Source organism: Pelophylax lessonae, assembly GCF_965119305.1.
Source record: "Pelophylax lessonae genome assembly, chromosome: 9".
Lineage (NCBI taxonomy): Eukaryota > Metazoa > Chordata > Amphibia > Anura > Ranidae > Pelophylax > Pelophylax lessonae.
The window spans coordinates 259,075,897-259,102,518 of NC_138776.1; the positions used below are offsets into that span (position 1 = coordinate 259,075,897).

The 26,622-nt window shown below is 42.3% G+C and overlaps 2 protein-coding genes across 2 annotated transcripts in view; both read left to right on the forward strand.

Annotated features, from left to right (window-relative positions):
* Window positions 1-26,622, forward strand: part of LOC309564412 (uncharacterized protein) — a 1,531,146-nt gene that overhangs the window by 307,029 nt on the left and 1,197,495 nt on the right. Inside the window, 1 exon segment of the mRNA XM_082269040.1 lies at window positions 6,727-6,850. Within this exon segment, the coding sequence (XP_082125166.1) occupies window positions 6,727-6,850 (124 nt within the window).
* Window positions 7,171-10,617, forward strand: LOC309562979 (uncharacterized protein). The gene is made up of 3 exons (XM_082267305.1): window positions 7,171-7,308; window positions 7,412-7,553; window positions 8,984-10,617. The coding sequence occupies exons 1-3, from the start codon at window positions 7,219-7,221 to the stop codon at window positions 10,573-10,575; spliced, it is 1,824 nt and encodes a 607-aa protein (XP_082123431.1). The 5' UTR covers window positions 7,171-7,218; the 3' UTR covers window positions 10,576-10,617.

Genomic DNA, 26,622 nt, shown 5'->3' on the forward strand with positions numbered 1-26,622 from the left:
AGCAGTACCCACCAGTAGTACCAGCCCGGTAGGACAGCCAGCAGCAGCCACCAGCCATACCCACCTGGGGGAAAGCAGCCAGCGAAACCTGCAGGAATCCTGAGGAAGAAGTGAAGATTAAGGTCAGTAGAGGTGCAGGTAAATGACAGTGCGTCCATGTGAAAGTAGCCTTAGGCCCCTTTCACACAATCGGTCTAATCTGGTCCGCCTATCTGTTTTTCGGGTGGACCCTCCATTTACCTCTATAGAAGGGGATCCATCCCATTCTGTCTGGGAGGATTTGATTGGAGAGCCCATAGAGTAGAGAGGGCGGTGTCTGTTCTACATATGCTGAGATGACACGCACATGTCATCCGCTCATTGTGGCCCGCAACCGGTTACCAAGGTGCTAAAGTGGCCCTCTCTCGTCTAAAGGTTGGACACCACTGCTGTAGGGCCATGAGTCCCGGATGGAGAGGTGCGCTTTACTGTAGCGTATCAGGACACCCACGGGGGATATCATAAAGATCTGTAAAATTGATAAAAGTGTTAAGACCGCCGCCACTGCTGCGGCTGGCCTGAACACTTTCATTACTATGGTTGGCAGGTCTCACTATTCTTCCTTACCTCCTCCGCGCTGAGAGGAAGTGGCATCATTTTAAACATGTCACTATTTTGAACAAGGTTAGGACTGTATGATACATTAAAAACAGTTCTGTAAGCAACACCCTATTTTCTGGCACTGCCCCTCCCGAGACTAGACTCTGGATCCGCCCCTGCCCTAGTACCTGCTTTGCAGGAACACAGAATCAATGCCTTCCCTACAGACAGACGACAATCTGCCTTGCTTACATAGGCAGATCACTGCTCTGCTTTTGTACCGAAGGATCGGCGTGTGCCGGCGAACATCTAGACTGCAATACCCGCCGATCAGCTCCCACTGTGTATAATCACAGTGGAAGCGAGATGCCAGCGGCGCACACTCATACCCACTACCCGGAAGAGCCAGATCACTTATATATGTGATCCAGCGCAGAGGTACCACCCTGTAGCAGTAAAACTGCTATAGGGTGGACCTTAAGTGGTTAAGTGAGATATACAGTATTTACAGTAAAACAAAATCCATCTAAAGACCAGCACACAGCAAATATAAAAATACAAGTGAACAAAAACCCTGTGACAGAATACCTGACTAATAAATAATATAATAAAGAAACAGAAAGCCTAACTACAACTAACTATATAAAATATATATACAAAATGGTATCTCATACTAGGGCTGAACGATATTCGATGTAACATCGAATATCGTGCTGCGGGCGTGGGCGATAGTCACATCGCCGGATCATGCGATATTGGGGACTCACAGTGAAGGTAGAAGAATACAGCCCGACATCCGTCCCACATGTTAAGTCCAGCGTCCTGCAGCTCTCCTGACTGAGCGGTGAGCAGCGCGCTGTGAGCAGCGGCCAGGGAACCAATCACGCGTGCCTGCACACCTGATTGGTTTGCTGTGCCGCTACTCACGACGTGATTGGTTCGCTGTGCTGTGGGGCGGAAGTGTATTGTGGGGACTGGAAGTGTGCTTCCGGTGCAAAGGAGCTGCCTGGTGGAGAGGACTACAACTCCCAGTGTTACCCCCACTTCCCGCGTTTCCGTCTGCCCCCAGCCAGAGAGATTCCCCCTCCCTCCGGGAGAACCGACTTCACAGCCCGATCATGAGGGACAAACAGAAGAGGCGGAGGGAGTGCACGTGGGCCGAGGCTGCCAAGAAGGTACCAAATACGGAGGGGAGGCGACTGTACCATGTACACCAGGAAGAGGCGGGTATAAATATCGCAATATATATCGTTGGGGGAAAAATATCGCAATGTGATTTTTTTCCCAATATCGTGCAGCCCTATCTCATACTGTATGTGTTGGCAACCACGCTGGACAGACTGAATCGGTCGCTGGCCCTGGGTGGGTGGTTATGTGGGCAGTTTAGAAGGATTCCTTCTGGTAGGAATGTGGCCAATGGTGGAGAGTGGTCGTAAACCCTCTTGGGCTTTGGACTGCTGCCTTTTTGGTACGGCGTTAAAATTGTTTTAATATGTAAGAATGAGGAGATATGAGCAAAGGTGGAGCGCCTAATCCAAAAGAATTACGAGCTTGGAAGTCGATTCAAGAATTTTTATTGAAAATAGCAACAGGTACATCAATCCAACGCATTTCGGGAAACAGGATTTTCTGTTCTTCAGGGCTGTTGCTGCCCCCTGCAACCACAGCTGTCACTCTGCCAGCCTACTTTAGACAACCTCGTAAACATGGATGGTCATTTGGAAGAATGCTAATATATAAATGGTTTACATGGATGGTCATGGGGAAGAATGCTCCTTACATTGGTGGTTAGTGGGAAGAATGTCCCTTACATTGGTGGTCAGTGGGAAGAATGCTCCTTACATTGATGATCAGTGGGAAGAAGGTCCCTTACATTAGTGGTCAGTGGGAAGAATGCTCCTTACATTGGTGATCAGTGGGAAGAATGCTCCTTACATTGGTGATCAGTGGGAAGAATGTCCCTTACATTGGTGGTCAGTGGGAAGAATGTCCCTTACATTGGTGGTCAGTGGGAAGAATGCTCCTTACATTGATGGTCAGTGGGAAGAATGTCCCTTACATTGATGGTCAGTGGGAAGAATGTCCCTTACATTGATGGTCAGTGGGAAGAATGTCCCTTACATTGATGGTCAGTGGGAAGAATACTCCTTACATTGGTGATCAGTGGGAAGAATACTCCTTACATTGGTGGTCAGTGGGAAGAATACTCCTTACATTGGTGGTCAGTGGGAAGAATGCTCCTTACATTGGTGGCCAGTGGGAAGAATGTTCCTTATATTGGTGATCAGATCAGTGGGAAGAATGCTCCTTACACTGGTGGTCAGTGGGAAGAATGCTCCTTACATTGGTGATCAGTGGGAAGGATGACTAGGAAAGGGGGTTAAGCATGTGCCTCTCCTCCTGAGCCACACAAGGTCACATGCCCTCAACATGGACCTTTCCTGGTAAAGTACATTGTTCCAATGTTGATGAGTAAAGGGACCTCATCCCAAAGCCCTTGTCTAGTGGTTGTAGGGGTCTCAAAAATGGGGGGGCTTATTGGAGTCTAGAAAATTAAAAATAAAGGGGTCACTAAATAGCCCCCAAGTATGTGAATTAGTAAGGGATACATAAAACATGTAAACAGTAAAAAACACATACTTTTTGACAAGTCCTTTATTAAAAAAAACAAGAAATCTCAAACAAAAAATATCTATCGTTGACACACTAAAAAAAAAAACAAAAAAAAAAAAAACTATGACGAATGTTATATATAATATAAATACTATATACAGTATAATGTATATGTTAGCACACTAAAACTAAAAGTATTTTTTAAGATTTTTATATAATAATTGGTTTGTAATTGAGGATAAAAATAAGCAACAAAAACGATAAATACACCGTGATGCTGATTTTGATGTACAGAAGTACGACATAGGCTGCGGTATCCACATTCTCCACAAGATGGAGAGCTCACTTATGAGTGTGGAACGCAAAGAAGGAACATATGTAATGCGCATACAGGAAGTGATGTAGGGTTAAGACAGGAAGGGAGGCGATTTGGTAGGAAATAACGAAGAGACAATACTGGATCTTGAGGCAGATAAGGTAATATCATAATATTTTGGGTAATAGCCATAAATATAGAGCCATTTATCCAACTGTCCATCCAAAGCCTCTGGTTTATAGATCGGATACATCCTAAATATAGAACCATTTATCCAACTGTCCATCCAGAGCCTCTGGTTTATAGACCAGATACATCCTAAATATAGAGCCATTTATCCAACTGTCCATCCAGAGCCTCTGGTTTATAGACCATATACATCCTAAATATAGAGCCATTTATCCAACTGTCCATCCAGAGCCTCTGGTTTATAGATCGGATACATCCTAAATCTAGAACCATTTATCCAACTGTCCATCCAGAGCCTCTGGTTTATAGACCAGATACATCCTAAATATAGAACCATTTATCCAACTGTCCACCCAGGGCCTCGGGTTTATAGACCAGATACATCCTAATAGAGATGGGCTTGGACGTGTTCGTGTCCCCACGTGCCCCAACTCACCAGGAAGCTGACACTGCACTCCACTGATCACAGGCAGTGAGACATTTCCCAAACTGTGTAGCTACGGACCGGGAAAAGTCTCACTGCCTGTGATTAGAAGAGTGTCACCTTCTTGGTGGGATCGGACACGTGGGAACTCGAACACACCCAAGCTCAACTCTACATCCTAAATATAGAACCATTTATCCAACTGTACATCCAAAGCCTCTGGTTTATAGACCGGATATATCCTAAGTATAGAACCATTTATCCAACTGTCCATCCAGAGCCTCTGGTTTATAGACCGGATACATTCTAAATATAGAACCATTTATCCAACTGTCCATCCAGAGCCTCTGGTTTATAGACTAGATACATCCTAAATATAAAGTTATTTGTCTTGAGGTTCTTAGCTCTCATTCCTGTGATGACACCATGGTTTCTCCAGAGTTGGATATACGGAGGAACAAGATAAAAAAAAAAGTCAACATTTAAAGCTCAGCTCCCGAGTGTCCATAGTTTGGAATCAACCAAACTAGTGTCCCCCTGTCTCAGCTCAGGAGAGGCACTAAGTTCTAATGAAGGCAGCAGAAGGAGTGAACATCCTTACAGTATATAGAATAAGGGACAAAGCTCCTGATTTTTGTGATTTGATGGAAGTGACGCTGCAATTCTGTACCTCACAGTATGTTGGTTCTCTTTGGCTTGTCCCCATAACCTGACTGGTTGTCCTGTCGCTGTCATGTGATCCTGAACACCAATCATAGCACAGAAGCCCCCAGACCTATTTTGGTGAAGTGCCCCTATTAGGCCTATTTCCCATCACATCCTGTTCTTTTTTGCACTCATCACCTGAGCAGGAAGTGAGGGAAGAATGTCCCAATCAGTATACAGACAGAAGAAATCCTCATAGTGTAAAGGGAATCTCTGGTTTACTTTCAGTGAGATTAATGAGACCTTTAATATAGATAAAAAGCTGTCTAAGGTGTCAGAACTACGAGGAACACTGGGCAGACTAGCGATGAGCTGGGTTTGGTTCCAGCAGCGTTCGGTGGACATGTAAAGTTCAGGTGCCGATTCTGAGCCCCGTTGAAGTCAATGGGGGCCAATTAGAAAACCGTTTTTGCCATTTTCTATGTTTATAGCCATGCGATTATGAAACAAATGGCATTAGGGGCTGGGCATTGCCTTGGAGAACATGTACCAAAGCAAACAAGGTTTTTTTTTTTTACATTTAATTTGGCTTTGAGCGGTCATTTTATTAATGCCTTTTATAAATACAGAACTCCTTCAAATATCAAGTCCTCTGCAGGGTCTGGTATAAGTTAGGGGGGAGCCCATGCTATTTTTTTAAAAACTATCCCTGCCCCTTTGCTTACATAGACAGATAAGTCTCAGCCATGTAAGTTATTAGGGCCAGTGGTGCCTGCACCCACTGGCGTCCTTGGCAACTATTTACAGCTGGAAGCTGTCATATATAAAAGTGGAAGTAGAAAGTATTACCACTATTATACATAATGTTCAAATCCTGCGGAACGGGTAAATGTTTGGGCATTCGTCCAAATGGCAGAACAGCTAAGGTTCAGTCCAAACTTATGTTTGGATCGAAAACTTAAGATCATCCCTACTGCAGACGTTGTTCATCCCAGTACAGTCCAGATAATTCTCAGTTTATTATTCGACTAAAGAGAGGAAAGTTAGTTGCAGACTGGTTGGTGAGTTGAGCTGGGAATTTTTTAGGTTTTGTCTTGCATGCGTTGCCCTTCCATGTGCTCCTTGCTGTGAAGGCCAGTTATAGGTGGGGGCAGGGGCCATTTTGTTTTTTATTGATGTATACTGGTGAAGGGACACACTGGATGCCTTTGCTGCCATTGTGCTATGTGCAGGGTGTCCATTGTGCCCCTGTGCCTTTAAGAAGGTTTGGGCCACCTCCAGGCCCACCTGCCCCCTATCTATCCATTAAAATGCATGTGCTTCCACTATGGAGACTCTCATAGATTTACAGGGGTTAGGACTGCAGGTAATGCAGGGTGCAGTGAAGTGGCCCTGCAGCTTACGCATGCGTTTGCATATGTGTGCTAACTAAACCCGTTTTTAACGCATACTGTTAGACAGGTTAATTTGGTTGGTAAGCAGACTGGTTAGTGAGTTGAGCTGGGACTTTTTCTGGCTTTGTCTTACAGAGAGGAAAGTCCTGTATAGATTAATAAAACACAGACCTTGCCGGGGAGGTGAGGAGGATTCTGGGAGGTCACATAAAATCACTCTTATCTCTATTAATAAAACACAGAGCTGACCAGAGAGGTGAGGAGGATTCTGGGAAGTCTGTGGTGAAAATTGTTACTTTCTCTCTGTGCACAGGATTATAAAGTAGTGAAGAAAACATCTGGTAATCCATTAACACCCAGCAGCCATCTTCACAGAACATCACCCATTACAGTGCCTCCAATTCACTACCTGACAACAGAGGTAACCAGTGCCAAGAAGATTTAAGAAGTCACCAACAAGATCACTGAGCTGCTGACAGAAGGGGTGAGCTGAGGAATTCTGGGACATTATACAATAACAGACAAGGGATGTGTCTGGATGGTGACTGTATCATTGTGTGTGTCAGGTTCCTATAAGGTGTCAGGATGTCACTGTCTATTTCTCCATGGAGGAGTGGGAGTATTTAGAAGGACACAAGGATCTCTACAAGGATGTCATGATGGAGAATCAGCCGCCCCTCACATCACCAGGTAAGAGGAGACTTTATTGTAAAGGAGAGAGCAGTACGGAGGATCCACCTAGATCCCCCATCATCTGATAAACACATAGAAACAATGTATTCAGTCAGTGTGTGTGTTTCCTACAGATGGATCCAGTAATGGGAACCCACCAGAGAGATGTCCCCATCCTCTTTATTCTCAGGATTTCACACCGGAAGATCACACCATCCTCCACCATCATCAGGTATGTAGGACTGACCATGTAGATCTAAAAAGGTGTTCTACACTATGAGAGGACATTCTTCTATAAACTCTCCCGTTTCTTTTTACAAACCTTCTTGGGGAATTAGGGGGAAGAACTGAAAGACATCAAAGTTGAAATTGAAGTGGAAGAAAAGATGTTTGTTAGTGGAGAACATCAGTCTATGGAGAACAACTATCCTCCGTATTCCCAGGATTCCACACAGGAAGATTCCAGCATCTCTCAGGTAAAGGGGATTGGGCAATAGAACCTAAACTACGAGATAACATTCTTATATATTTTTATTTATTATTGAAAATTTTGTCAATCTTATCATTTTGGGTTTTTAGGATGAAGAACTGAAAGACATTAAAGTTGAGGTAAAAGAGGAAGAAGAAGAGACGTTGGTGAGTGGAGATCAGCAGTCTATGAAGGAGGGGGAGATGATTATGAAAAGTGAACAGGAGGAATCTTCACTTTATATCGATACAAGTAAGTAATAAACACTAAATGCAGAAAAGGTTCAAGATTTCATTTTTCTTCTATGAGTATAAAGTATGTATATACATTTTTACAAGGTAGAGATACAGTACACCACGAGAGGTCCATTTCCATTCATCAATATAACCTTCTGTTCTCAACAAATGAGTAGGAGATACTGTACACCATATGAAAGGTCCATCTCAATTCCTCAATAGAAAGTCATGTTCTCAACAAATGAGGAGGAGATACTGTACACCATATAAAAGGTTTATCTCCATTCGTCAATATAATGTCATGTTCCCAACAAATGAAGTGGACACACTGTAAACCATATGAAAGACCCATCTACATTCCTTAATATAACGTCATGTTCCCAACATCCCAACAAATGAGGTCCATCTCCATTTCTCCATTCCTCAATATAATGTAGCGTTCCCAACAAATGAGGAGATACTATAGACCATATGAAAGGTCCATCCTTATTCCTCAATATAACAGAAGGTTCCCAACAAATGAGGAGGAGATACTGCACACCATATGAAAGGCCCATCTCCATTCTTCAATATAATGTAATGTTCCCAACAAATGAGGAGATACTATACACCATATGAAAGGTCCATCCTTATTCCTCAATATAACGGAAGGTTCCCAATAAATGAGGAGGAGATACTGCACACCATATGAAAGGTCCAACTCCATTTCTCAATATAACGTCATGTTCCCAACAAATGAGGAGGAGATACTGTACACCATATGAAAGGACCATCTCCATTCCTCAATATAATGTCGTGTTCCCGACAAATGAAGTGGACACACTGTAAACCATATGAAAGGCCCATCTCCATTCCTTAATATAACGTCATGTTCCCAACAAATTGAGGAGGAGATTCTGTACGCCATATGAACCATACATACATCATATGTTTCACCATGTGAAAGTTTCATCTTGGTCTTCAGTAAATCTAGTGTGTGTTGTTTCCAAGAAATGAGGTTGAGTAAGGTCCAGTCCTGTTTATACTGTAACAATGACATCAAAGCAATTCCTAACAAATGAGGAGGAGATATTGTACACCGTATGAAAGGTCCATCTCCATACCTCAATATAACGTCATGTTCCCAACAAATGAGGAGGAGATACTGTACACCATATGAAAGGTCCATCTCCATATCTCAATTTAATGTCATGTTCCCAACAAATGAGGTGGAGATACTGTACACCATATGAAAGGTCCATCTCCATTCCTCAATATAATGTCATGTTCCCATTCGTCATGTTTTATGGTTTAACTGGTATGTATTCATATTTTATGGTATGATTGCACCCGATTCCATACCGGAGCTCGGAGATACTGTAGAGTGTTAGACCAACATACTGTATTTGACTTCTGAATTAAAGACATGAAGACTTCTAATAACATTTAAACCTTGATTTCCAACAGGTGGACACTATGTCCTGAATAACGGATCTTCAGAATATAAAGCCACATCACAACGTTCTCCAGGAGTAAATCGCATTACACAAATAATACATCGTAAAACTTATCATATGGAGAGATCCTGGGATTTCTCTGATCCTGAGGAATCTTCTGATAATCCGCATACTATTATTGTTGAATCTCACAGTACGGATGCATCAACAGATCCATCTAATCTCAAGGAATCCTCTTTAAACCATGAAGGATCTCACACAGGAGAGCATTCCTTGTCACGTACAGTGTCTGGGAAAACTTCGAAAGAAACTGGAGAGCCTCCTATACAAAAGAAAACGTATAAGACTTACTCATGTCCAGAGTGCGGGAAATGTTTCCATCAGAAAAGCAACTTTCTCAGTCACCAGAGAGTTCACACAGGCGAGCGTCCTTTCTCATGTTCTGACTGCAGTAAATGCTTTAGTGACAAAGGAAACCTCCTTAAACACCAGAGAATTCACACCGGTGAGCGTCCCTTTTCATGTTCAGAGTGCGGGAAATGTTTTACTCAGAAGGTAGAACTCGTTAATCACCAGAGAATTCACACCGGTGAGCGTCCTTTCGCGTGTTCAGACTGTGGTAAAGGTTTCATTCAGAAAGTAAGCCTTGTTAAACACCAGAGAACCCACACGGGTCAGCGTCCTTATTCATGTTCAGAGTGCGGTAAATCTTTCATTCAGAAAGGAGACCTTGTTATTCACCAAAGAAGTCACACGGGTGAGCGGCCTTATTCGTGTTCAGAGTGCGGGAAATCTTTCACTCAGAAAAGACAACTTGTTATCCACCAGAGAATTCACAAGAGTGAGCGTCCTTTCTCATGTCCAGAGTGCGGAAAATCTTTCAGTCAGAAAGGAAACCTTCTTAATCACCAGAGGTGTCACACAGGAGAGCGTCCTTTCTCATGTTCAGAGTGTGGTAAATCTTTCCATGAAAAGGGAAACCTTCTTAAACACCAGAGAATTCACACGGGTAAACGTCCATATTCATGTTCGGAGTGCGGGAAATCTTTCGTTCAGAAAGGAGAACTTAATAATCACCAGAGAATTCACACCGGTGAACGTCCTTATTCATGTTCAGAGTGTGGGAAAGGTTTCATTCAAAAAGAACACCTTCTTAAACACCAAAGAATTCATACGGGTGAGCGACCTTACGCATGTTCAGAGTGCGGGAAATGTTTCATTCAGAAGGAAAGACTTACTCAACACCTGAGAATACACACGGGTGAGCATCCCTACTCCTGTCCAGAGTGCGGGAAATGTTTCAAAGACAAAGGAAACCTTCTTAAACACCAGAAAATTCACACGGGTGAACGTCCTTATTCATGCTCCGAGTGTGGGAAAGCTTTCCCTCAGAGAGAAAAACTTCTTATACACCAAAGAAGTCACACAGGAGAGCGCCCTTTTCCGTGTTTGGTGTGCGGGAAAAGGTTCATCAGGAAGGATAAACTTCTTAGACACCAGAGAATTCACACGGGTGAGCGGCCTTATTCGTGTTCAGAGTGTGGGAGAAGCTTCACCCAGAAAGGTGCCCTTGATCGACACCAGAAAATTCACGTAGTCTAACAACTTTTTTTTTACGCTCAAACAAACAAATAGGGATTGGGGCAAGAATAACCACCCGAAAACATGTGTCCTACCCCGTATTCAGGATGTGTAAAATGTTTTGGTTAAAGAAAATCTCTTCTTGTACACCAGAATATTCACAAAGGTTCCTAATCTTTTTATGGTCAAATTGGTGTGTTTGGGAATTAGGAGCCTTGCAGAAGTATAATGGTGTTCTTCGGGTGTGTTGTATTGGCTTGCAGGAAATATAGTAATATGGTCCACTAAACATACAGTTCTGACTCGGTCCCGCACTCACACAGACTAAACTGTGCTAATATGTGAGCAAATACGGCAACCCAATGAGCCAAACTTTTTATTGAACTCTGTGCATCTTTTTTGTTTTACTGAAGGAATTCGCTTTTCATGGGACCAACTAAAGTATAATTATTATTATTTAAGCTATGTCAGGTTTATTTTTAGGTTATATTACTGTGTGTTAGTCTCGTATTTTGATTTTCTATAATAAAAAAGAAAGCTCTACACTTAACAATATTCTGTTTTGGGGTCTCTTTTTACAAATGACAAAATTTTTGATGATTGGAGGGTGCTGAGTTCATAGAGAGTCCTCTATTGGTGGTGTGATTGGAATGTGCTCAGTTCATAGAGAGTCATCCATTGGTGTGGTGATTGGAGTGTGCTCAGTTCATAGAGAGTCATCCATTGGTGTGGTGATTGGAATGTGCTCAGTTCATAGAGAGTCATCCATTGGTGTGATGATTGGAAGTGCTCAGTCCATAGAGAGTCATCCATTGGTGTGGTGATTGGAATGTGCTCAGTTCACAGAGAGTCATCCATTGGTGTGGTGATTGAAATACGCTCAGTCCACAGCGAGTCATCCATTGGTGTGGTGATTGGAATGTGCTCAGTTCACAGAGAGTCATCCATTGGTATGGTGATTGGGATGTGCTCAGTTCATAGAGAGTCATCCATTGGTGTGGTGATTGGAATGCGCTCAGTTCATAGAGATTAATCGATTAGTGTGGTGATTAGAATGCGCTCAGTTCATAGAGAGTCATCCATTGGTGTGGTGATTGGAATGTGCTCAGTCCACAGAGAGTCATCCATTGGTGTGGTGATTGGAATGTGCTCAGTCTACAGAGAGTCATCCATTGGTGTGGTGATTGGAGTGTGCTCAGTTCATAGAGAGTCATCCATTGGTGCGGTGATTGGAGGGTGCTCTGTTCATATAGAGTCATCCATCGGTGTGGTGATTGGAGTGTGCTCAGTTCATAGAGAGTCATCCATTGGTGTGGTGATTGGAATGTGCTCAGTTCATAGAGAGTCTTCCATTGGTGTTGAATCAGTGAGATGGAGAGTCTAGAAGGTCCAGTTGGACACGTGTGTTAGATAATATATATTTTATGAATACATGAAACCACAGCAAACGCCAAACAGAATATTCCCATTGCTGTCATCTTGGTTCTCCTCTTCATGGTCAGAGCGATAAATTCCATAGTTTCACAGTCATTATCTTCGTTAGTAATACAGTACTCATCCCCTTCAGTTGCTTGGAGAGTACGTCCATCATGGCTTTAATGTATCCTCTTATATTACTGGTGAGTAGAGGAGGACTCCCATACATTGGCAGTAAGTGAATATTAGCCCTTTTTGCATTGTTGGTGGGTGAAGTGCAGTGCCTCCTTGCATTGATGGCAAGTGGGAAAATGTCCCCTTACATTAGTAGTAAGAATGTCCCTTGCATTGGTGGTCAGTGGGCAGAATGTCCCTTACATTGGTGGTCGGTGGGCAGAATGTCCCTTACATTGGTGATCAGTGGAAGAATGTCCATTACATTGGTGGTCAGTGGAAATAAGGGCCCTTACTTTGGTGGTCAATTTGAAGAATTCCCCCTTACATTGGTGATTAGGATGAAGAATCTCACTCATATTGCTTGCCAGAGCCAAACTCTGCCCAGAGTCCATAATTCTTGCTAAAATCAGATACATTTAAACCATGTAGTTGCATTATTGTATGTTACTGTAAATACCAAACATGCCTATGTTACAAGGGGTAGAGGGTGACTGACACACCTCACATCTCCTAAGAAGAATTTATATAAGAGCCATATCATATTTGGTGTCTATCAAATTGTAATTTGCCAGCAGTAGCACTCCTCACCACCATATCGTCACTGAACAAAATTATAAACGCAACACTTTTATTTTTGCCCCCATTTTTTATGAGCTGAACTCAAAGATCTAAGACTTTTCCTATGTACACAAAAGGCCTATTTCTCTCAAATATTGTTCACAAATCTGTGTAAATCTGTGTTAGTGAGCGCTTCTCCTTTGCTGAGATAATCCACCCCCCTCACAGGTGTGGCATATCAAGATGCCGATTAGACAGCATGATTATTGCACAGGTGTGCCTTAGGCCGACCACAATAAAAGGCCGCTCTAAAATGTGCAGTTTTATCACACAGCACAAAGCCACGGATGTTGCAAGTTTTGAGGGAGCGTCCAATTGGCAGGAATGTCCACCAGAGCTGTTGTCCGCGAATTGAATGTTCATTTCTCTACCATAAGCCGTCTCCAAAGGTGTTTCAGAGAATTTGGCAGTACATCCAACCGGCCTCACAACCGTAGACCACATGTAACCACAACCGCCCAGGACCTCCACATCCAGCATCTTCACCTCCAAGATCGTTTGAGACTAACCAACGGACAGCTGCTGCAACAACTCGTTTGCAAAACCAAAGAATTTCTGCACAAACTGTCAGAAACCGTCTCAGGGAAGCTCATCTGCATGCTCGTTGTCCTTATCGGGGTCTAGACCTGACTGCAGTTCCTCGTTGTAACCGACTTGAGTGGGCAAATGCTCACATTGGATGGCGTCTGGCACTTTGGAGAAGTGTTCTCTTCACGGATGAATCCCGGTTTTCACTGTACAGGGCAGATGACAGACAGCGTGTATGGCGTTGTGTGTGTGAGCGGGTGGCTGATGTCAACGTTGTGGATCGAGTGGCTCATGGTGGCAGTGGGGTTATGGTATGGGCAGACGTATGTTATGGACGAACACAGGTGCATTATATTGATGGCATTTTGAATGCACAGAGATACCATGACAAGATCCTGAGGCCCATTGTTGTGCCATTCATCCACGACCATCACCTCATGTTGCAGCAGGATAATGTACGGCCCCATGCTGCAAGGATCTGTACACAATTCCTGGAAGCTGAAAACATCCTGGTTCTTGCACGGCTAGCATACTCACCAGACATGTCACCCATTGAGCATGTTTGGGATGCTCTGGATCGACAGCGTGTTCCAGGTCCTGCCAATATCCAGCAACTTCGCACAGCCATTGAAGAGGAGTGGACCAACATTCCACAGGCCACAATCAACAACATGATCAACTCTAACCAAAGGAGATGTGTGGCACTGCGTGAGGCAAATGGTGCTCACACCAGATACTGACCCTACTTAGCAGTCAACAAAAGTATATCAAGGGTACACTGCTCCAGGTAAGCACCTCCCAACTTCATAAAGGCTGTATAAACCACTTTAACTGTGTAGGGTGCCGGTCTGGTTTACAGTCGAGAAATATCTGACAGTGTAGAGAGGTGACAACACTCCAAAGGTGAAAGGTCCCAAAAGGCTTTATTGAAAATCAATAAAATGCAAGTGCACAAACAAGCACAGATCAAGGAGTATGGAAAAACATTGACGCATTTCACGCAGGACTGCGCTTAGTCATAACCAACCTCTACTCGTCCCTGACCCTGCTTGTGATTTGGTGCCTTCCTGCTTGACTGATACTGAACTTGGCTTGTAACCTGGCTCTGCTCTTAACTGGGCTTGGTTAGCTTCAGGTGTCCTCATCGCTGTGTTTCTGCTCACTTGACACCAGCGCTTCGAAATTCAAGTCTTTAGTTCCAAACTTTCTGGCACCTGCACCCTTTCATTTCCATTGTAGCCCCTGTCCCAACTTTCAGGGGTGCTCAGATGGGAGGTCACCCTTATCATCTCAGGCTCTTCATACAGATACGTGACAGATTCTCTTATGGTCAGTGTACAGTGGGAAAGTCTATAAGCACAGGACCTAGAAGATTGCGGTAAATGCTGTAATCACACGGTCTACTACATTGATTGCCAGCTTCTTCAGTGGTCCATCGGTCATGAGATCTGCATTTTAGCATTGTGCCAAGTTAGGTGTTAGTAAAACTGTACCTGTCATTGCAACAAATCACAAATAATGCACTTGGGAGCAATAATATGAATGCAACTTACTCGCAAGGGGGAGAACCTCTGGAGGAATGGAGGATGGAAAAGGATAGGGGGGTCCTAGTAGACTCTGAAATAGCATGCAATGCCAAGCTGCATAAAGCAAGGCCAGCAGACTATAAGCATGCATTACAAAGGATATTTACTCAAGAGATAAAGCTATAATTCTACCACTTTACAAATTTCTGGTTTGACCACATCTTGAGTATGCCATCCAGGTCTGGTCACCAATCCTAAGGAAGGATGTCCTGGAACTAGAGGGAGTCCAGAGAAAGCTATTAAGGGTGCTGGAGAATTTCAGTTATGAGGAACGCCTACAAACCTTAAAAGTAGAGATCTACAGAAGGGTGGCACCTACCACAGAGGTTCAAATGCCTCCATCCCAACAACACTTACAGATAAGTACACAAAAAACCTTGCCCGTGGGATTTTTAAGGAGGTCACAACACCACTATATATATATATAAAATGTAAAAATATATGATCAGTACTTTACTACATACAAAAAATTAAAAAGATAAAAAAAGAAGAATGCGCCAGAAAAGGTACACAGGATTGATCGATTCCTTCTTGGTATATAGATATATGATACTTCATGAAGATCTACTGTATAATATAGAATTTATACAATAGCACAGAGAATGAAGAACATCATAATCCCAACACACAGTTCACTTTATCGGGACTGAATAATTTTCAAAACAGAGAAAAGTCGTAGGGTGGTAAGCCAGGGGAATAAGGTGGTTGGTCAAGTTTCGGGAATGGATTTCTGGGCCAGGAACTTGCGAAAACTTAACGCATCATGTGCAGGAGCATTGTCATCTACTTGTCAGGACAGAGTTCCGGTCTCTTCCTTCAAACAGATTCCCGTAACCTTTTAATTTTCCACATTTGCATCCGTCCTTTGTGTTTTTGGCTGCCCAATTCTTAGGTTATCATGAACATCTTCCCGCCCCTCCTTAATCCGCCTATACCATTTGTGGCAGAGCATTGCCCTGCCAGGGTCTAGGAGGTTGTGACCCAGAATTCTCAACCGGACAAGTTGAGGGGCCCCAGGGGGTTTGCTCTAACGCAGAGGAAACTGGTTTTTAAGTTTCCTCATTGTTTTCTAAAGTCCAGTTGGGGACCTGGAGCCTGGAGATTTCGTAGTGTTTTATGCGGGAGGAAATCTCCAACTCTGGGAAGGTGAGGGTGATTCTGGGATAATCCTGAGTGTGGCTCGGGGTTACCGCTTTTGGTACTGAATATTAACCCCGAGCCACACTCGGGAATACCGCCAGGGGGGGTAAAGCAGAAACAGCAAGTGGCGTTGTACTTAAAGCGCTACCTTTGATGTGAGATCTCACACATTCAAAAACACTTGATTTCCTCATGGAATATTCACCATAAGCCAGGATGTAACAGAGCTTAAATTCTAACGCGCTTTTGCCAATTTTCCCCCAATTTGATGTTAATCCGCCTCTCCAGATTCCTATCACTCATTTTACGCCAACGGCGCAACGCACACTTGTTTTTTCTTCTACTACTCGATAAAGACCGATACCTCCTACAAACGATAAGAATATCGGACAAATCATTGCCCGTTTTTTTTTTTCGCATGCTAGTCTCATAATGAAAACCAATAGGTTACTAAAGTTACGAAAATTCTCATACGACAGAATACAACTTCGGAAGTGATGTAATGTGTTGTATTCTTTCAATTCGGAGCATGTGTGGTCTTGATTTTTGTTGTACAAATACCATACTAATTACACCAAAATCATTCATTCTGTTATCGTACGAGAAACATTTTGGTCCTTGTCCCTTTGGATAACTTGGCATGACATGGCGTGATCGGCTCTCTTGGATGCTGTTTACTAATGATCAGATTATCGGACAATTTCTAGGAAAGTGGTATTTTTCGTCTAATTTTTTAATCAGTGTACTCAGCTGGAACCACGCAAGTGCAAGTTAGAACGTGTCAGAAGATGCTTGAGGGTAAATGGTTGTGTGACTCGCCACCATAGTGCTACACCGTGGGCATTAAATTGTCACATCTCTTACGTGAGCGTGGCATAAACAGGTAAAATTCTACAATTCTTTCACCATTAACTCCTTCACGTCGACCAAAGGCAAATATGCGGCCTCAGATTCAGGGGGTTGTACCTCTAGTTGCAGGCATCATCCAAGTACCGTTGTTTAGAGCAGACGGTCGGCTTTCTTGTAATAACCACTAATGCGGCTGAGCACCCACTTATTGGTTATTACAAGGAGCAGGAGGGGACGTTTTCCGCCGCCTTCCACGGCTCGCCCGGGTCTCCCGTCCTTACGGAAGACCCAAGCAATGAGTCACCACGTCTGCCGACTGGCCGAAGACCCGAACACAGCCGGATTCAGCTTTGATCGGGTCTCAGATGTAGAAACCCAAAAACGATGTCATGACATCACTTCCGGGTACTGGAGCCTTTAAGGCGCCAGATTTAAAAAAAAAAAAATGACAGCATTCGAAACAGCCAAACATGGCGTTTTCAATGCTTTTAAGCGCAGTGGAGGGGTTTGCGGTCTTTTAGACCCCTGATCCCTCCACAAAGAGAACCTGTCACTGCCTATTACTGTCACAGCAATAAGTGATTAAAATTTTTTTTTTTAAAAGGGACAGTGTAAAAATTGAAAAAAATAAAATAAATAAAAAAAAATGTAAAGCGCCCCATCCCTCCGAGCTCGCACGCAGAAGCGAACGCATACGTAAGTCACTACTGCATATGTAAACGTTCAAACGTTATGTGTTCAAACCACACATGTGAGGTATCGCTGCGATCGTTAGAGCGAGAGCAATAATTCTATCCCTAGACCTCCTCTGTAACTCTAAACTAGTAACCGTTAACATTTTTTAAAACGTCGCCTATGGAGATTTTTAAGTACCGAAGTTTGTCACCATTCCACGAGTGTGCGCAATTTTGAAGCGTGACATGTTAGGTATCTATTTACTCGGCGTAATATTATCTTTCACATTATACAAAAAAATTGGGCTAACTTTACTGTTTCGTTATTTTTTTTATTCGTGAACTTGTATTTCTTCCAAAAGAAATTGCATTTGAAAGATCGATGCACAAATCCTGTGTGACATAAAATATTGCAACGATACCCATTTTATTCTGTAGGGTTTCTGCTAATATATATAAATATATATATATATACACAGTATATATAAAACGTTTGGGGGTTTCTAAGTAATTTTCTAGCAAAAAATGATTTTAACTTGTAAACAACAAGTGTCAGAAAAAGGCCCGGTCCGGGAGTGGTTAATTCATGAAAGTGTATTTCTTCTTCTTCTTTTTCAAAAAAAAAAAATGATTTTATCTTGTAAACAACAAATGTCAGAAAAAGGCTTAGGCATGACATTTTAAAATATATAATGTAATGTAATATAATATGTAGTATAATGTAATGTACTGTAATGTAATATATGTAATATAATGTAATGTACTGTACTATAATGTAATATATAATATAATAATGTAATGTAATATAATGTAATGTAATATATTATAATATAATGTAATATAATGTAATGTAATAATGTAATATAATATGTAATAGTATAATGTAATATAATGTAATATATAATGTAAAATAATATAATATACAAGTAATATATAATGTAATATAGTATAATGTAATATAATATGTAATATAATGTAATGTAATATATTATAATATAATATAATAATATAATATAATGTAATGTAATATATAATGTAATGTAATAATGTAATGTAATATATAATGTAATAATGTAATAGTATAATGTAATGTAATATAATGTAATAATATAATGTAATGTAATGTAATATTGTAATGTAATAATATAATGTAATATAATGTAAAATAATATAATATACAAGTAATATAATGTAATATAATAATGTAATGTAATATAATATAATGTAATAATATAATGTAATAGTATAATGTAATGTAATATAATATGTAGTATAATGTAATGTACTGTAATGTAATATATGTAATATAATGTACTGTACTATAATGTAATATATAATATAATAATGTAATATAATATGTAATAGTATAATGTAATATAATGTAATATATAATGTAAAATAATATAATATACAAGTAATATATAATGTAATATAGTATAATGTAATATAATATGTAATATAATGTAATGTAATATATTATAATATAATAATATAATATAATGTAATGTAATATATAATGTAATGTAATAATGTAATGTAATATATAATGTAATAATGTAATATAATGTAATAGTATAATGTAATGTAATATAATGTAATAATATAATGTAATGTAATGTAATATTGTAATGTAATAATATAATGTAATATAATGTAAAATAATATAATATACAAGTAATATAATGTAATATAATAATGTAATGTAATATAATATAATGTAATAATATAATGTAATAGTATAATGTAATGTAATATAATATGCAGTATAATGTAATGTACTGTAATGTAATATATGTAATATAATGTACTGTACTATAATGTAATATATAATATAATAATGTAATATAATATGTAATAGTATAATGTAATATAATGTAATATATAATGTAAAATAATATAATATACAAGTAATATATAATGTAATATAGTATAATGTAATATAATATGTAATATAATGTAATGTAATAATGTAATATATTATAATATAATATAATAATATAATATAATGTAATGTAATATATAATGTAATGTAATAATGTAATGTAATATAATGTAATGTAATATAATGTAATAATATAATGTAATGTAATGTAATATTGTAATGTAATAATATAATGTAATATAATGTAAAATAATATAATATACAAGTAATATAATGTAATATAATAATGTAATGTAATATAATATAATGTAATAATATAATGTAATAGTATAATGTAATGTAATAATGTAATGTAATATAATATAATGTAATAATATAATGTAATAGTATAATGTAATAGTATAATGTAATGTAATATAATGTAAAATAATATAATATACAAGTAATATATAATATAATATAATATAATGTAATAATATAATATAATGTAATATAATATAATGTAATATGATGTAATGTATAATGTAATGATGTAATATAATATAATGTAATGTAATATAATATAATATAATATAATGTAATGTAATATAATGTAATAATATAATGTAATAATATAATATAATGTAATAATGTAATATAATGTAATATAATGTAATGTAATGTATAATGTAATGATGTAATATAATATATCTGTTGATTTAAGCCCACCTGCAGTGTTCCTTCTTCCCTCACAGTTTCTCTCAGCTCCTCACAGCTCTGGTGGCCGCCCCTCCTCCTCTACTTCCTGGTATTGGGTGATCGGCTATCAGTCCTGGATCCCCAGACACTCCCAATCCATCCCTCTCTCACAGATTGTGTCTCCCCTTGCAGCTTCTCTCTCTACTCTTCCTTCAGTGGGGAAGTTGTGGTAAAGAAGAAAAAAAATAGAAGAGGGCCTTCTTCTTCTTGGACCCATTCACACACGCAACACAGGGCATTTTTATTTTTATTTTTAAGTTTAAAAAAAAAAAGTGTTTTCTGACATTTGTTGCTTACAAGTTAAAAATCTGTATTTTTTGCTTGAAAATTACTTAGAACCCCCCAAACATTATATATATTTTTTTTAGCAGAGATCCTAGAGCACAGGTGTCAAACACAAGGCCCGCGGGCCGAATGCGGCCCCCCAGGCCGTTTCAAGTGGCCCTCGCACCTCTCCTACAGCTGCGTCACCCCTTTTGCATATGCTCAGTAGTCGGCGCGGAGAGGACAAAACTCCTTTGCCAGATCCTGCACTCCTCTGCCTCCCCCCCTCCTTCTCAGCAGTCCGCAGCAGAGAGGAGGACAGAACTCCTCCTACAGATCCTGCACCTCTCTGTGCAGCCACAACACCACTTTGTCTCTGCCTCCTCTGGTCTCAGCATCCAGCAGACTCTGGAAGCTGACTCCAGCCCTCCTCTGGTACTCCTCCAGACCCTGCACTTTCTTCTTCCCAGATCCACCCGCATCTTCTTCCTGGCAGCAGCACAAGGTAAGGGGGTGCAATGTGATGTAAGGAAGGCTGGGTGACTCTTGACTTCTGATGGTGGGGGGGGGCTCCTGACATCTCATGTAAAGGGGGTGTGGGATGCTCTGGACATCTAATCATACAGATATAACCGGCTCTTTGAGGGCAACCATAATGCTGATGTGGCCCGCGATAAAATTGAGTTTGACACCCCTGCCCTAGAGAATAAAATGGGGATCGTTGCAATATTTTATGTCACGCTATATTTGCGCATCGGTCTTTCAAATACTATTTTTTTTTTTTTGGAAGAAATACACTTTCATGAATAAAAAAAACGAAACAGTAAATTTAGCCCAATTTATTTTGTATAATGTGAAAGATGAGGTTACACCGAGTAAATAGATACCCAACATGTCACGCTTTAAAAACGGGCACACTCCTGGAATGGCAACAAACTTCGGTACCTAAAAATCTCCATAGGCGACGCTTTAAATTTTTTTAATGGTTACCAGTTTAGAGTTACAGAGGAGGTCTAGGGCTGGAATTATTGCTCTCATTCCAACGATCATGTCGATACCTCACATGTGTGGTTTGAACTACGGATAGACCGATATGGTTTTTTTCAGGGCCGATTCCGATATTTTGGTCACAATGTATCGGTATCGGTGGATATGGGCCGATATTTTCTACATTTAAAGTTTTGAAAAATAAAGACAATTTTTGACACAAATCTGGTACTGAGCATGTTAATTTTTGTTTAATGCTTAATGGCTGGCTTGCTGGCACCCTGTGGTGGGTGGGTGGCTGGTACAGTGCCTGTGGCTGGCTGGTACAGGGCCTGTGGGTGGCTGGCTGCTCGCTGGTACAGGGCCTGTGGATATGGTTGGCTGGCTGGTACAGTGCCTGTGGCTGGCTGGTACAGGGCCTGTGGCTGGCTGGTACAGGGCCTGTGGCTGTCTGGTACAGTGCCTGTGGCTGGCTGGTACAGGGCCTGTGGATATGGTTGGCTGGCTGGTACAGTGCCTGTGGCTGGCTGGTACAGGGCCTGTGGCTGGCTGGTACAGGGCCTGTGGCTCTCTGGTACAGTGCCTGTGGCTGGCTGGTACAGGGCCTGTGGCTGGCTGGTACAGGGCCTGTGGCTGGCTGGTACAGGGCCTGTGGGTGGCTGGCTGGCTCGCTGGTACAGGGCCTGTGGATGTGGTTGGCTGGCTGGTACAGTGCCTTTGGCTGGCTGGTACAGGGCCTGTGGCTGGCTGGTACAGGGCCTGTGGGTGGCTGGTACAGGGCCTGTGGCTGGCTGGTACAGGGCCTGTGGCTGTCTGGTACAGTGCCTGTGGCTGGCTGGTACAGGGCCTGTGGCTGGCTGGTACAGGGCCTGTGGATATGGTTGGCTGGCTGGTACAGTGCCTGTGGCTGGCTGGTACAGGGCCTGTGGATATGGTTGGCTGGCTGGTACAGGGCCTGTGGCTCTCTGGTACAGTGCCTGTGGCTGGCTGGTACAGGGCCTGTGGCTGGCTGGTACAGGGCCTGTGGGTGGCTGGCTGGCTCGCTGGTACAGGGCCTGTGGATGTGGTTGGCTGGCTGGTACAGTGCCTTTGGCTGGCTGGTACAGGGCCTGTGGCTGGCTGGTACAGGGCCTGTGGGTGGCTGGTACAGGGCCTGTGGCTGTCTGGTACAGTGCCTGTGGCTGGCTGGTACAGGGCCTGTGGCTGGCTGGTACAGGGCCTGTGGATATGGTTGGCTGGCTGGTACAGTGCCTGTGGCTGGCTGGTACAGGGCCTGTGGCTGGCTGGTACAGGGCCTGTGGCTGGCTGGTACAGGGCCTGTGGCTGTCTGGTACAGTGCCTGTGGCTGGCTGGTACAGGGCCTGTGGCTGGCTGGTACAGGGCCTGTGGGTGGCTGGCTGGCTCGCTGGTACAGGGCCTGTGGATGTGGTTGGCTGGCTGGTACAGTGCCTTTGGCTGGCTGGTACAGGGCCTGTGGCTGGCTGGTACAGGGCCTGTGGCTGGCTGGTACAGGGCCTATGGCTGTCTGGTACAGTGCCTGGTACAGGGCCTGTGGGTGGCTGGCTGGCTCGCTGGTACAGGGCCTGTGGATGTGGGTGGCTGGCTGGCACCGGGCTGCTGTGGGTGGGTGTATGGCTGTGATACACTCCCGTGAGACTAGTCTTGACTCCAGACGAGGCTGTCCAAGGCGAGGGAGGCGGCCTAAAAAGGCAGAACGACGTCACAAAAATATCGGCAATATCGGCCAGTTCCAGGGCCGATACCGATATATCAAGGAAAGTGCATATCGGCCTTGCCGATAATCGGTCTATCCCTAGTTTGAACACCGTTTACATAGGGAGCAACTTACGTATGCGTTCCCTTCTGCGCGTGAGCACGGAGGGTCGGGGTGCTTTAAAAAAAATGTTTTCTTATTTATTTATTTATTTTTTTAAAAAACAATTTTTGACCACTTATGACTGTCACAAGAAACATCCCGTGTGACAGTAAGGCTCCATTCACATAAAGGCGTTTCTGATGGCAGGCAGAATTGACGCAACGCTGCACGCAATCCCGAACCATTGCAAGTCGCGGGACGCTCGTGCGATTCCTGTGACTTGCAATGGCACCCCCAAATGCCGCGATTGTCGCCCAAAGAATCGCAGTCAGAATCGTGGGACGGCTGTCACCCAAAAGAAGTTCTTGTACTTCTTTTGGACGACAGGCGTCCTGCGATTCTGCTTGCACGGTTTTACAGCGATTCGTCGGGCGACCGATCGTGGCAAAATCGCGCCACATTTAAGGTGCCATCGCAAGCCACGGGAATCGCACGGGGCGTCCCGCGACTTGCAATGGTTCGGGATTGCATGCACAGTTGCGTCAATTCTGCCTGCCATCCGAAACGCCTTTATGTGAATGGAGCCTAAGAGGCAGTGACAGGTCCTCTTTATGGAGAGATCTGGGGTCTAAAAGACCCCAAACTCCTCCTCTGCACTTAAAAGCATTCAAAATGCCAAGTTTGGCTGTTTTGAATGCTGTCATTTTTTTTTTAAAATCTGGCGCCTTAACCACTTAAGGACCGTCCGCTGCAGTTATACTGCGGCAGGCAGCCCCTCCTGCGTGAACCGACGTAGGTATACGTCGGTCGCGCGGGGACTCCGATGCACGGAGCTCCCTTTGCCGCCGGCCATCCGCGATCGCTCCTCACTGAGAGAGAAGGGCAGTCAGCTGATGTAAACACAGCGACCGTTCTCTCTGGAATGATCAGAGCTCCTGTGATCCTTCTATATAGGATCACAGGTCTCTATGGTCATTTTACAAGCCACGCCCCCCCCACAGTAAGTAAACACTACCCTAGGCTCACATCATAATCCTTTGATCACCCATTATGTTAACTCCTTCCCTGCCAGTGTCATTAGTACGGTAACGGTGCATATTTTTAGCACTGATCACTGTAGTAATGTCACTGGTACCCCCAAAAGTGTCAAAAATGTCAGTTAGGGGTCCGATCTGTCCCCCGCAATGTCGCAGTCCCACAGATCGCCGCCATTACTAGTAAAAAAAAATAAATAAAAATTACATAAATCTTTCCCCTAGTTTGTAGACGCGATAACTTTTGTGCAAACCAATCAAAATACGCTTATTGGGATTTTTTTTTACCAAATATATGTAGCAGAATACAAATTGGCCTAAAATGTTAAAAAATTTAGATATTTACATTTTTTTGGGCAATGTTCTATAGCAGAATTTGAAAAATATTGTTTTTTTTTTTTTTTTCGGAATGGTCGCTCTTTTTTTGTTTATAGCGCAAAAAATAAAAATTGCACCGGTGATCAAATACCACCAAAAGAAAGCTCTGTTTGTGGAGAAAAAGACATCAATTTTATTTGGGTACAGCGTCGCACGACCGTGCAAAAAAATGGCCTGGTCATTAAGAGGGCAAATCCTTCCGGTTCAGAAGTGGTTAAAGGCTGGAGTACCCGGAAGTGATGTCATGACATAGTTTTCGGGTTTCTACATCTGAGACCCGATCAAAGCTGAATACGGCGGTGTTCGGGTCTTCGGCCAGTCGGCGGACGTGCAGGCTGGTTGCTCGGGCTTTCTGGTGGGACGGGAGACCAGGGCGAGCCGCGGAGGGCGGCGTGGGGGGGTGTCCCTTCCCGCTTCTTCTTATAACAACCGAGCGGCTGCTAAGAGATGTGACAATTTAATTCCTGGAGTGCCCACGGTGTAGCACTATGGTGGTGAGTCACACAACCATTTACCCTCGAGCATCTTCTGACACGTTCTAACTTGCACTCGCCTGGGTTGCAGACCAGCTGACTAAAGGTGTTCGATCTGAACGAAACACTTCCCAAAACTCAGAACATAAATAAGAACGTTCACCGGTGTGAATTCTCTGGTGATTATTAAGTTCTCCTTTCTGAACGAAAGATTTCCTGCACTCTGAACATTAATCATTGGCTCTTTATAAATGACCCTTAGCATTGCTTCATAGTAAAAGGTAATTAAACTGGTCTTTGGTCCATGCAGATGAAATCCAATCTGGTATCAGAGTCACTGGCTCTCATAAATGACCCTTCATAGATACGGTGGTGAGGAGAGCTACTGCTGGCAAATCACAATTCGATAGACACCAAATATGATATGGCTCTTATATACTGTATATTCTTCTTAGGAGATGTGAGGTGTGTCAGTCACCCTCTACCCCTTGTAACATAGGCATGTTCGGTATTTACAGTAACTGGTTGCTATTTTCTTATACAATAATGCAACTACATGCTTTAAATGTAGCTGATTTTAGCAAGAATTATGGACTCTGGGCAGAGTTTGGCTCTGGCAAGCAATATGAGTGAGATTCTTCATCCTAATCATGAATGTAAGGGGGAATTCTTCAAATTGACCACCAAAGTAAGGACCCTTCTTCCCAATTTTTGTTTATTAAAAGTCTTGCAATCAATAATCATAAAATCAATATACATAAATAAATATATACATATTTACATGAAAAGGGAAAAAAAAATACATAGCAAGTTCTGCTCTCAAATAAAGAATGGCTTTACAGCAAAAACAAAACTCACATCATGAAACACATCATTACCGGGAAAAATAATCTTAATAAGACTCACACCACCACACCAGACATCAAACCTGCGAGGTCAAGAAACAAAAACCACTCCCATTATGCATGCAGCCCTTCTTCAAAAATGAAGATATTAACTAACAAAAGCTAAGGGCGTGAAAGAAATAGCATAGGAAAAAAGCTTTTCACCCAGAGAAGGACAGTTCACCAAAAGCAGGTCTGATATTCCTCCACGCCCTCATCCAGACCGCTCGAGGCTCCCTGCCCTTCTCAAGACCCCGAATCTTCCCAACCTCACCCAGAATATCGTACACCACCACCTCGACAGGGAGGACTTTCTTCCGCAGGGTAATCTGGCACCGTGCATTCCACGTGAAGTAACGGACAACTATACTAACTAGAAAAAGTGTATCCAAATCAAAATCCCAGAGAGTCGGGAATGCCCCGTACACCCACTCCGCATAACTCATGCGATAGAGAAAGGGGATGCCTAGAGCCCTCCCCACCCTTTTATACACCTCTATGTTAAAGGGACACTGGAGCAAAAAGTGGTCCATAGACTCCACTTTACCAACACACTCCACTCTAGGACAATCCCGATCATCCACAGGGCGATGCTTCAGGTTCCCTCTCACATAGAGCCTTCCA

Excerpts from the sequence above, each read along its gene's own strand:
- LOC309562979 (XM_082267305.1), top strand. The coding sequence starts at position 7,219 with ATGTTTGTTAGTGGAGAACATCAGTCTATGGAGAACAACTATCCTCCG. Across the intron at positions 7,309-7,411 it reads AAGATTCCAGCATCTCTCAG|GATGAAGAACTGAAAGACAT; the intron begins GTAAAGGGGATT and ends TTGGGTTTTTAG. Across the intron at positions 7,554-8,983 it reads TTCACTTTATATCGATACAA|GTGGACACTATGTCCTGAAT; the intron begins GTAAGTAATAAA and ends GATTTCCAACAG.